Consider the following 16619-nt stretch of genomic DNA (forward strand, 5'->3'; position numbering starts at 1 on the left):
CCCAAAAGAGACCCTGGAGCTACCTTCAGGCAAGCAAAGCCCTCTCGGCTGGGCGGCCTTCCTCCCAGCTTTCCTGTGGAAGCAGCCGGGCGGCTGAGGAATGCGGGGTCAGACAAGAGCCCAGTCACGGCGTATTCCCCGGCGGCTGCCCGGCATCGTGGCGGGCTGGCCCGCGTAATCGTTTCAGGCGGCCCGTGGAAAACCACCCTCTGGTTAAGTCTGCATCATGCTGTTCCACCAATGGAAAAAATTGAACGGGAGGGAGGGTGTGTAGCCTGCAGACAAAAATACATCCAGCCTCGCGCAGGATCTGTTTTTAGTTCCTAACGGCTGAGCGTTTTGAAGTGTTAGGCACAGTTTCCTGGCGTGCCCAGGGCGGGGGAGAGTCCCTGTGTCTGCGTGTCCGTGTGTCCCCCGGCAGAGCTGGGACGGCCGTGGGACCAGGAGGCTGAAGCCAGCTCCTCGGGGAAGGTAAGCAGGGTGGAGAAGGGGGGCTTGAGCTGGGGAGGGAGCTGCCAGGGGACAGTGGTCCTCCACTTGCCGGCTGCCAGCCAGACCCAGAGAACTGTAGGAAAAGCAGGGAGAGATTTGGGAAGCCTTTTGGAAGCGGAGGGCAGAGCGGGCTGCTGCAGTGCCAGGGCTTGCAGCCCCTGTGCTGCTGCTGCTATCGCCGGCTGCGACCAAGATGAATGGTTTTCCTCCAGAAAACAGTTCTCGGTGGTCATCTGTCAAACTCAATTGCCTGAATTGCTAAATAAACCACCGCTAGGATCGTTTTACAGCTCTGCTACGACTGGACTGGATTACTTTTTTTAAGGCGAAGTATGAGAAAGTATGTTTGAGAGTGCTACAGCTTCTGCAACGTTAAAGTGACTCTCCTAATACAATATGATTAATAATCCCTCTGAATCTTTCCTTTTTTATTATCCTGTCTATTCTCACTAATTCTTAGAGTAGCTTGCAATAAATAGACAGTGTACCGAAGCAAGGGTTATATGTTTGTGAAGTGTTAGAGGAAAAAGTTTCAGTCGACGCTACGCTACCACTGAGCAGGGGTGGTGCAGAGAACCAGAGCTTCTGCGTCTGGCAGAGGGAGGTCCTGCACAGATTTAGATTTTTCTATGTCGATTTTTCAACAATACGTAGTTTTTTTAACACGTAACTGTACACAAATTGTGAAAATGCTGTGTTCGTTGACACAGAAAAAATAAAGCAGAGGGAAATGGTCAAGAAATGGAGAAGTGCCTCTGCCCTCTCCCCCCCCCCCTTTTTTTTTTTTTCCGAAAATGCACAAATGAATACCTAAATATACGCCAAGTAATAAGCAACCTGCAGTGGTGCAGAGCTGAAGGACAGAGCCAAACCCCTCACAGCTTCCCAAAGAGGGGTGATTAATTGCTTGTGCAATGTAACCAAAGTTTGCTACTTTGTTTATGCTTGTTGCTGATGTGGTAATGGAGTTAATTTTGTACACTGGTGACTTCATTCTTCATTCTGGAAATGTCTTTCTTCCCCTTTAGGGTGGATGATTTGATAACAGTATACAATGTATAGCAAATTGCTACTTAGAGGTAAGGGAGGGAAATGGTTTTTTAGCTGCTTACCTTCAACAGGAAAAAGGGTATCCACATAGTGTGGAAGAGAGGATTCTCTGAATAGAGGGCACTCTGTAGCTGTGAAGCTGCAAAGCAAGTGTTTCAGTGAGGAAACCTAATCCTCAGTGTACTATTTTATTCTTTTAATATGCGAGTGATGTGCTGGTACTACAGGGGTACAGGAAAGGAAGCCCTAAGCTGTGGTACTGCTGTAGGGCTCTCAGTATGCAAAAATCAGGATCTGCTTTTAATTTTCCAAGGGGAACTCTGTCTAAAGTTTACTTCAGGTGTCTCCCAGACCCTCTGTCCCCTTCAGGAAGTCCCAGGGCCGAAGGTGGGAAAGCATTTACTTTAGAATTGACACCTTCAGGTGTTTATGAATTAGTAAACCGAGAATTAGAAAAGACCATGCCAAATGCAGCGTGGTTTCCCATCCCACCTGTGGAGGAGGCTGTGTAATAGGTGACAGGCAGGGAGTCCTGCAGGCCCTGTCCCTCAGCCTGAAGCACCGTTTTCCTACTGGTTGCTGCTGGAACTTTTTCTCTGTTGCAATAGGTTAAGACTTGGTCCAATAGACTTGGCAAATGTCACACCAAAAAGGGTCTTTTGAGGACAGAATGGGTTAATGTTCTTGCCTGAGATTGCTCCTCTTTGCTGCTGGTCTGCAGGGTTGCTCAGGGAGGGCATGGTGTACTAAACTGCCTCCTAATCCAAAAATAATGTTTCTCCTACCCTCTCCAACGCCAATGCTTTGGTACCCACAGTTTTGGGTGGGTACATGTGAAAGAATATCCCGGTGTTGCCTTCTGATTATGGTCGTATTTGATTGCATGAGCTGGTTGCTACTGAAGTGGACAAGAGAGGAGAAGAGTAGATGAGCATTTGGGCATCCCAGTTTGACCAGAAGACCCCAGTCTCCCCTCATGTTGTTATTGTGAGTAAGGAGAACTGAGGCAGAGACCTCTTCAGGAATTTATCTAAGCCCAGGCAGGAGGTCTGCAGACCTGAGCTTGGTCCCTGAAGTGTAGTTACTCCACAGCCCAGGGCAGGCAGCAAGGCTGGAGCCAAGGCTCCCTGCTTGGAGCACCTCGGCTCCTTTCAGGTGCACCCTCCTCCCTGCTCCAGGCCCCAGGCCTTGAAATCCCTTGAAAGCGCCATGTTAATCTGCGTCAGGACCTGACAGTATGCTTACCACCAGAGTAGGTGGAGAAGAAAAGACCTTTCAGATCACTGAGTTCATTTCCCCTTGGAGGGCAGGAAATAGATCCTCTGACATATCAACTCTTTAACTACTGCAGCTACTGCATTAAGCCAAGATGTGAGTTGGCATTCCTGGGTTTTTTTAACAAGCTTAATGGCTTTTATTTAAATGGATGTGCACTTTAGCCATTGTGTATAAATTCAATAACATTTACAAATGGTGAAATTTGTTTTTCCTGCCAAAGAAAAATAAGTCTCTGGAGATTTAGATTGTATCAGCACTGGTGTAATATGATAAGGATCTTCAGGCTTGACTCAACCTTCCATATTGAGCTAACTTGAAAGCTATAAAGCATAATGTAATTAGGCAGCCGATGTCTTGGACCCAGAAGAATGAGTAGAGTAAAAGAAGGAATCATGTCCCAGGTACAGGATGCGCAATTCTTATGTGACATATCTGTGATACCGTGTAGACCTGCTGGATTAATGTTATTTTAAGAGAAGGAACCAGGAAAGGAGATTGTGCCCTTCTTGCTTCAACTGTGAAATTAGAAGCCTATATGCAATGTAGGTATGATTCACAGCATGAATAGAAGTGTTTGGAGTAATAATGAATACTTATGTTTAATGAGAAAAGCTATTGGGTTTAATTTGATCTGTGAGCTACCAAACAGTTCCTAATACAGGAGGCTGTAACTCTTAAGAGACTAATGTGTGAGTGAGGAATTCTGGTTTCAAATTCGATTTTTAAGGCAAAATAGTCCTTTTTTTTCTTTTTCTTTTTTGAAGAAAGACATACTTGCGGTGTTTTGGTTATTCATTCTTTGAATACAGTGGTATATAATGCAAAATATCCTGCCAAGAATACCATGGTATAATTATTACGGTATATTTTTATAATAGGAATGTGATTGAGATTGCAGGAATAAGAAATCTGCTTCTGATTTGTGGAAGCATGTGACCAAAGTGCGTAGTTCTAAAAAACACAGTAAATTGTTTCCAGTAAGAAACTCTACATTTAATCCAGCTACAGTGTTGTGCTAACCTGCCTCCCTCATTAATTTCATGTATCCGTCCATACGCAGCCATACAGGAAGGTGAGGGCAGGTTCACATTCTAGCATTCTGTATTACTTTCATAGTAAAACCCAAAGTAGATTAAAAGTTAATTAAAACTTCAAACCTGTAATTCTGTACCCCTGGAAGAATTTACCAAGCACACCAATTCCTTGCAAAACTTATGAACGCATTAGTATCTGAAAGATAGTTGTATACAATTCTAAGACTTTGTAAGCCATTTAAAACGGGTGGCGTTTTAACCATTAGGTGGAAGAGAGTGTAAAAGTAGTTTGAAAGAAAAAAAATAGGTCAATTAAAAAAAAACCACCAAAAAGCTTTTCTTGATACAAAAACCCACTAACATAGTTGCTGTACATCAAAGCCTGCAACATTTCTAACTAGATCTGCCATTAAAAGAAAAAAGTTGGTCATTTCATAGGGGAGCTTTGTGTTTCATTTTTTATTGCTCTGAAATACTTTCAGATTCTCCATTATTCCAGCTCCACTAATCCTGATGATGGTCTCCTGTGGTGCACTTACGAACCACGCGCTCAGAGCAGCCGCCTGTGTAAATACCCCCTGCTTCCCCCTGCATCTTCCCACCCCACCCTGCACACTCTGGAGGTGGCCGTCACGGTCCCACTCTGTAGCCGGGAGTTCCTGCCTGCCCTTCTGGAAATATGGTTTCCAAACACAGCAGAAAGCAGACATGACTCCCTTGCGTCATTTCTAGAGAGTAATTGATGGGATATACTCTGCCCTTTGTAAAAGACCCTTTGTATAAGTGTTTATAATGCAACAAAGTGAGTTGAGGCTCTGCCTTTGGCAGACAGAATCACAGCATGATATGGGGTTGGAAGGGACTTCTGGACATCATCTGGTCCAACCACCCTGCCAGTGCAGGTCCACCTAGAGCAGGTTGCACAGGAACATGTCCAGGCAGGTTTTGAATGTCTCCAGAGATGGAGACTCCACCACCTCTCTGGGAAGCCTGTTCCAGGGCTCTGCCACCCTTAAAGAAGTTTCTCCTCATGTTTAGATGGAACTTCTTATGTTCAAGTTTGTGCCTGTTACCTCTTGTCATGTCACTGGGCACCACTGAAAAAAGACTGCCCCATCCTCTTGACACCCACCCTTTAAGTATTTATAAGCATTGATCAGATCCCCCCCTCAGTCTTCTGTTCTCCAGACTAAAAAGACCCAAGTTCCTCACCTTTCTTTATAAGAAAGTTTATAGATATTTATACCAATGTGGATGGCTGTGAGTGACTGTGCCTGGTGGCAGGTCCTTGAGAATTGGTCCAATGCCCTCTCAAATGGTACCAGACAGGTGCAGGTAATAATCCTCCTGCTTATGAAGGAAGTCTGATGAGGTTGTGACATATGATTGCTGTTCAGACTACAAGTAGGAATAAAATACTCGGTTAGCAAATTTCTTTCTTGAATAATTTTATGTCCTTTCCTCAAAGAAAGGCCTTCTTAGAAAGCTTAAACTGTGTCCTGGTGTGTCATTGTAAAGAATTGAAAAGATGTAGGCTCTTATTTTTTAGAGGTGAGGCAGTTAGTTCTAACTCTTACCTGTTTTCCAGCTCTTTAATTTAGCTCTTCTTTTAAAAGCTTTTTTCACGTTAAAGGCAGGAGGTTTTAAATTTAAGTTCTTCTGCAGTGCATAAAGAGCTATTGTTCCTGGTAACACTGAAAACTCTCATGAGTTCACGCATTTCTTAATGAGTCCTCACTCAATGGTGCTAATTTGATGGGATGATTTCCTCATCTGGACCAATCCATACTGTTCTTTTGCTGTTGTTGCTGGTCTTGCACCGATGCCGTGTTTAGTGAAGTGAGAATCGACTTCCCTGCACCTCATCAATAGATTTTTGGGGACGCTTCAGCAGAGATTAAATGGTTTGTAGTTCATTATACATCTACCAGCGAAGGTTCATTGTCACCAGCCATCTGTAGGAATAAAGGCACCAAAATACATCAAAGAGAGCCCTTTGGTGCGTGTCTCACGAGGGTAACTTCTTGAACCAAGCTGAAGCTTAACATTGCTAGGGTTGACATTAGTTGAGCTCGTACGACATCCTGCATGTGGTGAGATTGTCAGTCCTGGTCAGGGAAAAATTCCTGAGCTTCCCTAGGAAGATACTACCACAATCTCTTGCTTTTTTGTAATTGGTTTATGGCCACTGTCCGATGACAACTGTGGTTGTGGAGCATTCAGGCTACTTATGGCTTTGTGCTCACCTCCCATCAGTCTGGAGCTTGCCGTTTTATGACCTGTAGTTTTAGGGAGTCTCAGCCTGTCTAGTGTGACTGTACTAGAAGTGTGTTTGGGGTATGTTCCTGCTGCAGCAGATAAGCCTGTCACCCTTGACTCAGATCTCCCACTAATTCATAACAGAAAACCTCCTTCTTGTCTCTCATACGCAAACCCAGTACCGGGATATTATTGTTATGGTTCAGTTTTACTTGCAATGTGGTTAGTGAGTCAAGTTTTGTAAACCTTTATTTTGAGAGATTAAGAGTGGGGAGGAAAGCACCCATGCAATTGCAGAGCACCTAAATCTTAAGGCTTTTTTTCCCCTCTAGCATTTATAAAGCAGTCTGTCTGCTGGGATATTAATGAGGGAATATAGGTGGCAGGCACTTCTCCCGAATGGCTCCTGAGCTCGTGTGTTTGTTTTTTGGAGCCAAAAATGTCTAGGGGAACTTTATGTGGAGAAGCCTAAAGGTGGGGAAATATGTTTTTAGCTCTGGGGTTATGATTTGCGTTAATTATTGGGTGTGGTGGGGATGGTGGGGTTCCCGGATTAGTATGTTTGCATAGCTGTGTTTTGTGAATGTGTCAAGGGGAACCAGGGTGAAGATTAAAAACTTCTTTTTTAGGGAATGTGGGTATAATTGAAAGCAAATAAACTCTTAATAGTCATCTTCAGGCGCAGTGAGCTGCTTTCTAAATATACTGGTTATAATTGCAGAAAATATTCATAGAAACTGGTTTTGCTCACAAGAAGCATTCATCCCTCCGCATAGTAAGAGAGAAAAGCACGTTGTCTTCTGTGGTGGTAGGTTGCTGTGAGAAATATAGGGGAAGCTGAACCCTGTCCCCTGCACTGTAATTTCCAGTGCTTCCCTAGTTCAAATAGTGCAAAAGGTGTGAGTGTTTGGAGCCAGGGCAGCCAGAGTTTGTCCACGACGAGCCCCCTGCCCCGCTGTCACGCTGCCTTTGGGCGCAAGTCTACTCGCTCCGCTCCCCGCCCCCATTGCAATTAGCAGAAAGAAAAGTGCTCCCCGTGACTGTGAGGCAAGAGAAAGGCATCACAGCTGATTTTCAGGGGTGTGAGGGTCTTTGTGCAGCCTCGCAGATGCCCCCATTGGTTATTGCAGCGTGCGGGAATGTTTAGCCTGCCGTAGCTTTCTGGACGGCCGGGATGCTGAGAAAAAAATCCCTCGGGGCCATTTCTCTGGGATTTATTGACTGTTCTGTTGTACTGCTGACTGATTCCTGCACAGACCGAGACACTGTTTTGTAGACATTGCACCCCCAGATAAATTTATTCGTTCACCCATTATGTGACCTGTGTATTGGATCAGACACGTACAATGGACCCTTGGCAGCAGCAGCTCCAGCCTTGACGAATTGAACGTCGGTCTTCTGAGGTTCATGACAGCAGCTTGCTCGCTACCTACTCTGTTAAAGGGATTACCTAACCATTGCACAATCACTATGGAGACCAGATGGTCTTTTTGCCTGTTTCTTTAGACAAATTGGGTTCAGTGTTCCCTTATGAATAGATATAAGCCTTTCAAAGCCCCCTTGTTGAATGTACTTTCTGCTCCCAGATGAATTATTCTGAATGTAAACTCATTGCTTGTTTGTGGTCTGCGCCTCCTGGATCGAGGAAGGCAGTTTTGCTGGGGGTTCACAATTTGTTCGGCAGCTTGGAGCTCAGGAAGATTGTGTGTTGTCTTCTGTTTACCTTGAATGGAAAGTCCTTTTTTTCCAATACACGTGGGATTTTTCGAAATTCCTTTTTTTCCAATACACGTGGGATTTTTCAAACTGTTTACATAAATGGGTGCATTTACAGCCTAGGCAAATCAAACCTGTAAGGTTTGATTCCAACCTTCCAAATTGGTAGAGAGAATAAGCAAGTTAAACCGATTTAATTTTTTTGTGTGTGTAAGGTCAAATTTCTGTGGCTTATCGGTTTTATTAATTATCTTCGTGATATGAATTTGTGTTTATAGGTCTGTGACATCTCTAGCATGATCTGAAAAGATATCTCTTCTAAGTCATTTATTTGTTAACCTTTTTCTAGGCTTCCATTGAGACTGTTTTTACTTCTAGTTTTCAACCCTTACCTTTGTTTTTGGTAAGGTTAGCAAAATACTTAGGTTACCAATGAATTCCTTTAAATATCTTCAAGGTTCTTATACAGTAAACAGCCACAAAAAGAGTCAAAAAGAGCAAAAATCTGCATGCTCAAATCAAGTGATTATTCAGTTGAGAATTATGCACAATCGCCACTGGATTTATGCAGAAAATAATATTTCTTGGGGTGGTGTATTAAGAAGAGTTTCTAGCTAAAACATATGTTCCAAAACATAAGCCTAAGATCTTGTATAGCTTCTTTCCTACCGAGTGTTTCAATCCCTAAGCTGCTGGTGTGTTGTGTGAAATTAACTCCTGTCCTTTTGGTTTGAGTTGCAGCCTTTGTGTGCCAAGTGAGGAGCCGATATGTTCAGATTGTCAGGAAGAACTTGGGTCTTGTTGCCTTTGGGTGTGTGCAGTGCTTGGTGCTGCCTTTTTCTTTTTTTTACTGGCAGATTTAAGTTGAAATCAGAACAGACCTAAACAAGGAGGTTGCTGGGTGGTTGGTGGAGTGAATTGCACGATGGCCTTTCACTGCAAAGGTCATATTTGGAATCCAGGCATGGGGAAGGATAAACAGATGCTGCGGGACATCGCTGTGATCGGTTTGGTCCACGTTGTAATGGATCACTGCACAATCCTGCCATCTGTAATTGGTCTTCCAAAAAGAAAACTGGAGGGGGCTCAAAGTTTACCCTAACTTGTTAGTGAGAGGGGAGAAGGACAGAAATAGAAAATAAAACACTTACCCAAACAGTGGCTTAATTGTATTAATTCAATGTCTGTTGTTAAAGTACGTTTATGAAAATGTATGTCTGAAGTCCAGAAATCCACTTAACCAGACCTCTCTTCTCCACTGGTAACTTCTGTCTGATTTTTTTTTTTTTGGTATTCATTTTGCTTACAGCTGGAGTAAAGTGTAAATTCTGTTCTGTTTGACTGAGAGCCCTTTTTGTGTTTTTGATGTTTTCTAGGAAGACTGCATGCAACTCCATCCTGGTTTTGGCAAGTGTAGCTGCTGGCCACGAAGACAATGCAGAGCGTGCTAACTGCTAACCCTGCCCGTGTTTAAGAGTCATCCTACAGGTTTGCTCTTCCTTTTATACTGTACTTCTCATGTAAAAGTGCTAAGGGCTAGAAGTAGGGGTGTTAAAATATATACAAACTCTAGAAGATAAGATTATGCTTTCACAATGGCTTATTTTGTCAAAATTTTAATGATGCTGCAGTGAATTCTCTTAAGAGTAATAATCTGAGATCCAACATGCAAAGAAGCATAGTGCTGATGGAAAAAGTGCTTTGATGTTGTTTCTGTAAATTACAAACAGAGGAGATTCACTCCAAGTAAGAAGACGAACAGATTGATCTTTTTTTACTTTGGGGTACACTTTATGTAGGTCCAAAATCTTCAGTCATCTCACTGGGGTAATTTCACTGCTCCAGTGTGTGCAATTCACCGTGAATTCAGTAAAAAGCTGAAGAGCATTTTACTAAGTGAACTGTCGAACTACACCATGCTGAATGAACATAATGCAGTTTTATGCTGTAATGGAAGATTTGCTAACCAAGTTTTTTTGTTTTCTGTTTTCTGGCATGGTTGGTTTTTTTTTTTTCCCTTTCTCCTGGATTGACTCCATTTAAACACAAAGTTGGGGTTTGCTGAACAGTTTATTGAGGCAACACTTGGTTGCACAGAAACCAGTCAAGCTGAAACTGCAGTGGGCTTGTCTCCTGGCAGAAGGGATTTCTCTGAAAGTACAGTTCACTTCACATCTAAGTTATGATTATCTTGCTGTCTCCCTTTCATTATGCCATTGTTCTTGGGAGCCAGAGATTTTGTAAGCTATAAGAAAAGGATGTTGCCAAGGGTGTGGGTGGAGAAAGGTGTTGACATGATTTCAATGGAGCTAGATCTCAGCTTTAAAACAGAGGGGAATGAACCATGCAGAGAATAGGCTTTCCTAGCCTGCCCCTAAAATAAGTTCAGTTATGAATTTAATGTTGCAAATGGCTATTTAATGGCTTTTTTTCCAAACAATTGTTTCATACCATTTTTTAAAAAGGCACTTTCCTGTGTAGAGGTTAAAAACGGTCTGTTACTTTTCACTCTGTCTTCTAGCCATTGTCTCTAATGAAACTCTTCTTAATTTAGTGGAAAATGGGGAATTCAGAAAGCCAGTACAGTCTTCAGGGATCAAAAAATCATGCTGCTGCTACAGCTGGTGCCAAGCAGAAGCCTTGCTCTCTGAAAATTCGCAGTATTCATGCTAAAGATGAAAAATCTTGCTCTATGCATGGATGGGGACATACCAGCAGTGGCTCAAACTACAAATCAAGATCCCTTGCCAGAAGCTGCCTTTCGCATTTCAAGAGCAGTCAGCCTTATTCATCTAGACTTGGTGACACTGTGGTGAAGGTCTCTAAAAGCAGCGCCCATGCCAAACACAGGACAAATGCCTCAGGGGACTACTGCCAAGGAAATAACACGGTGTTTTTGCCCGAGAACGGTTTCCACTATATTGGCCTTCAAGCTGGAAGTAATCACGCTGCCTCTCGAGAATGCAATGGACACATTTTAAATTGCTATGGCAAGAATGAGAGTCTTGCATCAACCTCCCCATCAGAGGACAGGAGGAGTCCAAAAGTTCTCATTAAAACACTGGGGAAGCTGGACGGTTGCTTGAGGGTTGAGTTCCACAACAGCAGCAACAGTAAGGTACCGATGGAGGAGTCCAGTGGCCCGGTCCAGTTGCTGAGGTATTCGCCTGCTTTGGAATCTAAGCCGAATAACCTCCTCGACGTCAGGAGGAACTCCAGTGCAGACTGTTCTTCAAGCCATCGTCTGTCGCCTGCTGATTCAAGGCTTCGATCTAGTAAAGGAAGCTCCCTCAGCTCTGAGTCTTCATGGTATGACTCTCTCTGGGGAAATGCTGGGGATATCAATGAGTTGGATGGTCCGTATTTGACCAGGAGCACTCCAGATACAAGCATTCATGCCAGTTTCCCAGCAAGCGACAACAAGAAGTCCTTCAACCAAAGTTCATCTCTTTCCTCACTCCGAGATCTCTATAAGGATACAAATTTGGAAAGCACTCCACCACCTGGGATCAGGCTGTCTGATGAGTATATTGACACTCATGGTAGCCTAAGCAACCGTGTCTCATTTGCCTCAGACATTGATGTTCCCTCCAGGGTAGAGCAGGGAAGTCCTGCACATTACTCCTCCTACACACTCCCATGCAGAAAGTCCAAGCCTCTCAGTGAGGATGCATCCAAGAAGGATACATTAAAAAACCGAATGCGACGTATCAGTGACTGGACGGGAAGTCTCTCAAGGAAGAAAAGGAAGCTCCAGGTATGTGCAAACTCTGCCTAAGTGCCTGAAAGTTGGTTTGTAGATTCCTCTTATAAATGCAGTGATTTGATCATGTTTTCCTTTCTCACAGGATAATTACTTGGTAATCTCATTTAGTAATTTGTGGAATCCTGAGAAGTATTGCATCCCTGGAGTTGTCTGAAGTATCAGCAGCAAAACAAAAGATATACATTTATGTGTGCAAATTTTCCTTTCCTATTTTTGCACTATCTTAGCTAACTCTGATCTCTGCAGCCTAATATATCAGTAGCAAAAAAAAAAAGATATACACTTATGTGTGCAAATTTTGTTTTCCTATTTTTTTACTTTCTTAGCTAACTCTGATCTCTGCAGCCTAATCTCTTGGTGAATTAGCTTTTGAAATCATTGCATTACTTAAAAAGTGACTTGGAGTTTTTAAGCCTTCTCTTTATATCAGCTGTGAAAATATAACCTAGATATCATATATATGTTATGAATCAGCATACATTATCTAAAGTGTGAGGGAAGGCGCAGTAGAAGAAGGATGTTATAAATATCTTTGCAGGTATTCCCTATTTGTATTATTAGCTTCTCCTCTCTGGTTTCGCTGTCGGTCCATCTCTAACAAGACAAGAAATTGTAGAGTATTGGCCAGAGCTGCTGGTTCTCCCTCTACCTCCTCTGAAGGCATTACATGGAGTGCCCTTCTCCTTCCTGCGTGTCAGCTTAGTCACCAGATAGAAAAGCTTGAGTCGCCATCTGGCTCACTGGGAGATGGTGGAGTGAAGAAGGAGACGGGAGGAGGGCAAGAGGGAGGGAAAGGATGTTTGAGACGAGAGGAGGGCAAGAGGGAGGGAAAGGATGTTTCTTTAGAAGAATTTAAGGCTAATCCCATTAACAAGAGTTTAGGATGCCTGTGGTCAGGAATGAAATTCTTGTCTCTAGCTGTAGGCCCCAGAATGGGCTCCTTAAATGCCAGACTGTGCCTGGACTTCTGCACGTGAGTTCTCAATCTGAGATGGAGGGTAAAGACTGGTTTTGGATGTTTTGTGTGTTTTTTAATCTTCCCTAGTGTTTCTCATTCAGGGGCAGTCACTGTGCTTCCCTAAATGAAGGATCTGCTCTCTTTCAGTAACATTGGGGTGCTGAAAGGGGGGTCCGCTCACTTCAGAAGTGAGCGGAGAGTGAAGGGAACACCTATTTCTGCAACTTAGGCTGCAGCTAACCAGTAGATCATAACACATGCTTTATGCAATATGTAGAGCAAAGGCTGTCTCCTGTGTTGGAAATTCAGACGGGTATCATGCTTAACAGGCATCTGTCTTTGCAGTGTAAAACTCTGATGGACCTTTAGGCTCAGAAATGAGGTCAGAGTAAGGTTTGCCAGCGTAAATCCTAGGTAAGGGCTGCAGAACTGGGAAAATGAAAATGAAAGCCGTTTATTTGGATCTCTTCTTTTGTGAGTTGGTGCTCATGTATTTTATCAGATGCTGTCTTTTCAACTTCTTACTCGGCTGTGAAAGAGAAGGCAGAAAAACCGGAATCAGAGAAGAGCCTCAGCGCCTTGGGCCAGGATTCTCCACCGGTTTCAACATCTGTAGCTGTTCTGGATTTTACAGCCAGGCTTTATATACGATCTCTGCATCCCAGACCTTTGCCATGCATTACTTAGTTATGACATTTTCAGAATGGTATTTGTGGCGCACGATTCGTAGCTGTTTTGAATTCACTGTGCAGTGAACTGACTTCAGACACAGCAAGGAAATTTGGCCGGGGAGATTGCATCGAGCTTGAATCTGATTCTGGTAGAAGGAAATCAGCCCCAGCTCCAAAAATGGTGATTTCTTAGAAAAAGGCATAGGAAATAGTTAGTCATAGATTATTATCAGACAAGTATCCAGCGACAGGAAGGAGAAGAGGGGTAGCAAATGCTTTATGATTTTTTGCCTTCCTCGTGAGGCTTGGTCAACTCCTTTCCGCCTTGCACGCACTGAGTAACCTGCCTTCTCTTCTGGGGGTTGCCGTGTTGTAGTTTGGTAACAATTATACTCTCACTGGATCCTTTGGCTTAAAAATGCAGGAGTACCGTGCACAGTTATGATCTGTCAGATGGTGAGCCCCTGTTTGTAGAACTGTTCACCACAGCGACTGTAGCCTTCGTGCTTTGCTCTGAACAACGTGTCCCTTCTCCGTTGCATTACTAATAACTGATTGTGAGTCACTTGGGCTGAATGTAGGTGAAAGCTGGAATATTTCCCTACAAAGCAGGCTGGAGCGCCGGTGCTGGGTCCCTCTGGCTTCCCCACTGGAAACAAGTCAGCCAAGCCTCCTGCTTCACAGGGGCACAGGATTGAGAGATATTGGGATATTGAGGCCAGTCCCTTGCCACTAGGAAGGCAGTAGAGTTTAATCTCCTTCATGAACAAATTGCAGCTTAAAATCAGATGGGCTTTTCCCCATCTTGGAGGCTGTTTCTAAACCTTCTTCCTCTGATGCTTGCTAACTTGCAGAGTAAATGTAGTCCCAGACAGTTTGTTCAGATGCCAGTATTGTCCGTTGCATATTTATCCTTCCCTATTATTTAATCTGTTATGATTTATTTAAAGGGAGAAATGGTATCTTTTCTCAGCCAGCGTTTGTGGGGCTATGCAGACTCTATTTGGTCTCCTGTCTGAAGATAGGAAGTCTGTTTCCTTTTCATTCTGGCACCATTCCTCTGCACCTGTTTTAAATCATCCATAAACAGATTTGGATATGGGATATTCCAAAGGAGCCCTTGGCTGTGCCCTGTCCAGTGACTTGGATGTTTCCTTATGTCTGATTTCATCTGATACTTGATCTGATATATCCTGGAACTGAGTTTGCCTTTCTAATATTGGGCTTATGTCAAGACTTGCGGTCATTCTGTGCCATGACCCAGCTTTTCTTGCATGAGGGTGTCCTAATGCATTCCCTCGATTGCTGGTACTCTGCAGTGGGGCATCTCCTCAGCTAGTTTAATCCTTGCTGAAACAGCGTTGGGAAGAAGCTGTAACACCACACACTGTGAGCAGCAAGGTATATGTGATGCACATGAGATGTGTGGACAGAATTTCGGCAGAGTAGTTGCGAAGTTGCTCAAGGTGGTGGTGTAAACTCAGTGTGCAACTGTATAACATGGAGAAAATGAGCAAGCACTGTGTCAAATGAAAATCCAGCCACCAGTAAACAGCTGCTGCAGATAGGATCTTCAGTGAAGTAAATAGCTTCTTTATGGGAATAATTTCTGAAATTTCCTGACTTCATAAACCAGAGCCCTGAAGTGTGGTGCAAAGAGAATTTAAAAGAAAAGTACATTGAGACAACCTTTTATTTGGCTTGAAAACTGGTATTAGAGTCTACTTTCAATTTGGGTCCTAATGAATTTAGCAGGCTGCATTGTTTCCTGCGCTGTTCTTTACAGCTAATTATTATATGCGTCACTTTGTCTAATTGGTATCTTAGTTAGCCACTTTATCTTTTGCATTATCTATGACTATTCCAGGGTGTATCTCAGAGTTTGAGAGATGTGCTTGCATGCAGCTGAGCAGAAACAGTGGTAGTTTTCTATCATCACTGGATGCAAGAGAGGGAAAACGAGCAGAAAGTTGCCTGGCAGGGAAACCTCCACCAGCAGCAACTTGGGTCAGACCTTTTCAGCGGTGACCAGGTACCGCTCCAGTGACAGCCTCCCTGAGGACTGGCAGAGATGGTGTGGCTGCCAGTTCTGTTCTTTAGAAAAAAAAATAAATACGAGTGATGTTGTCATGGTGAAGGGTATATATTCATTTTAGATGCGGTGTCCATTTACTCTGCTCTGGTACTTACTCATTTCTACCCTTTCTGTGTGTGTGGAGAAAACAGAGGATGTGGTTAATGGCTGTTCATGGACAGGTCGTATCCCACGCCTTTCATTAATGCTTTTTGCTCCTGTAGAGGCCCTTCACAGCAGACACCTTCTTAAGTATGCATGTCATATTATTTTTCTTACTATAGCTTTGGGACTGAAAGAAATACATATTCTTAATAAACTGTATGTTAATGTTTTCTAGACGATACTGGCAGTTCCTGGAGAATAGTCAAACAATTAAAATACAGGATTTTTGGCATACACGTACAGTGACAATAATTAAAAAGAGGGTGGAGAAAGCTTCCAGTTTCCCACTGAACTGCAGATGGCCGGGGCAGTTGTGTAGGATCCACGTCATACAGTCGTTTTGTGGGCATAAACACATTACATGCGTGATTATTCCCCCCTCCTCCTCCCCCAAATTCCCTCCCTTTATGGTATAAAAAGTAAAACTGTTGATGTTTAGGGAGTTAGTCTTGGAGAACGTTGCTGTCACTCTGCAATAAGATTCGAGGAAGGTGCTCCATTTCCAGGAGGGTGATCTGACATTGCCAGACACAGTGATCTGAAAAAGCCAGCCTTGAACTTCAGCGCACCGTAAGAGAACGTGGGTTTCATCTGAAGCTGGCTTTTGTGAGGCCATGGCTGGCAGTGTCCTGCTGCTCAAGAAGTGGCTTGTCTGGTGACCCTTGGGAAGGCGTGCACTCCCACTGTTGCTCTTGGCTGCGCGCTGGGGATCGCGATGCTATCAAAACACGGCACGGCTTTTCCGCTGCAGTTTTGAAAAGCATCAAGTAGGAAGCAAGGGAACAAAAAAAAGTAGTTGCTTTCAAAGCTGCTGGTGAGGGCAGCTCACAGGAGACCAAGGTTTATTTACTTTATTCGTGTACAGAAGTCTGTGAGCAAATAAATGCTTTTGGAGAGGCAGTCTAAACTTAAAAGAATAATAGCTTTATTATTACTGAGCATAATAGCTTCACTTCTGGAATCGTTTATAGCCATCTCTTCTTTTCTCTTCCCTCACATTTTTGCTGCAAAAGGCAGCAGGTTTGTTGTGTTGTATGTTCTTAAATCTTGTTTGCTTTTAAATAGCATCAGCAACGCTTGAGTTGGGAAGACAATAAATGGCTTCTTATGATGGATGGTGTGGTTCTTGACAGTGAAGTTAGTCCAAGGAGCTCAG

The 16619-nt window shown here is 43.5% G+C and overlaps 1 protein-coding gene across 2 annotated transcripts in view; it reads left to right on the forward strand.

Annotated features, from left to right (window-relative positions):
* Positions 1-372: 372 nt before the first annotated feature.
* TIAM2 (T-cell lymphoma invasion and metastasis 2) overlaps positions 373-16619 on the forward strand; it is a 112326-nt gene continuing 96079 nt past the window's right edge. Inside the window, exons 1-3 of one of the 2 annotated variants that reach the window (XM_014950658.1) lie at positions 373-471; positions 9206-9317; positions 10384-11586. In XM_014950658.1, coding sequence (XP_014806144.1) covers positions 10390-11586 — 1197 coding nt within the window. In that variant the 5' untranslated portion in view covers positions 373-471; positions 9206-9317; positions 10384-10389. Of the gene's footprint in view, positions 472-9203; positions 9318-10383; positions 11587-16619 lie in introns of those variants that run through there. The other variant, XM_014950659.1, reaches the window with a different exon arrangement.

The sequence above is a fragment of the Calidris pugnax genome, unplaced genomic scaffold (assembly GCF_001431845.1).
Source record: "Calidris pugnax isolate Ruff unplaced genomic scaffold, ASM143184v1 scaffold24, whole genome shotgun sequence".
NCBI lineage: Eukaryota > Metazoa > Chordata > Aves > Charadriiformes > Scolopacidae > Calidris > Calidris pugnax.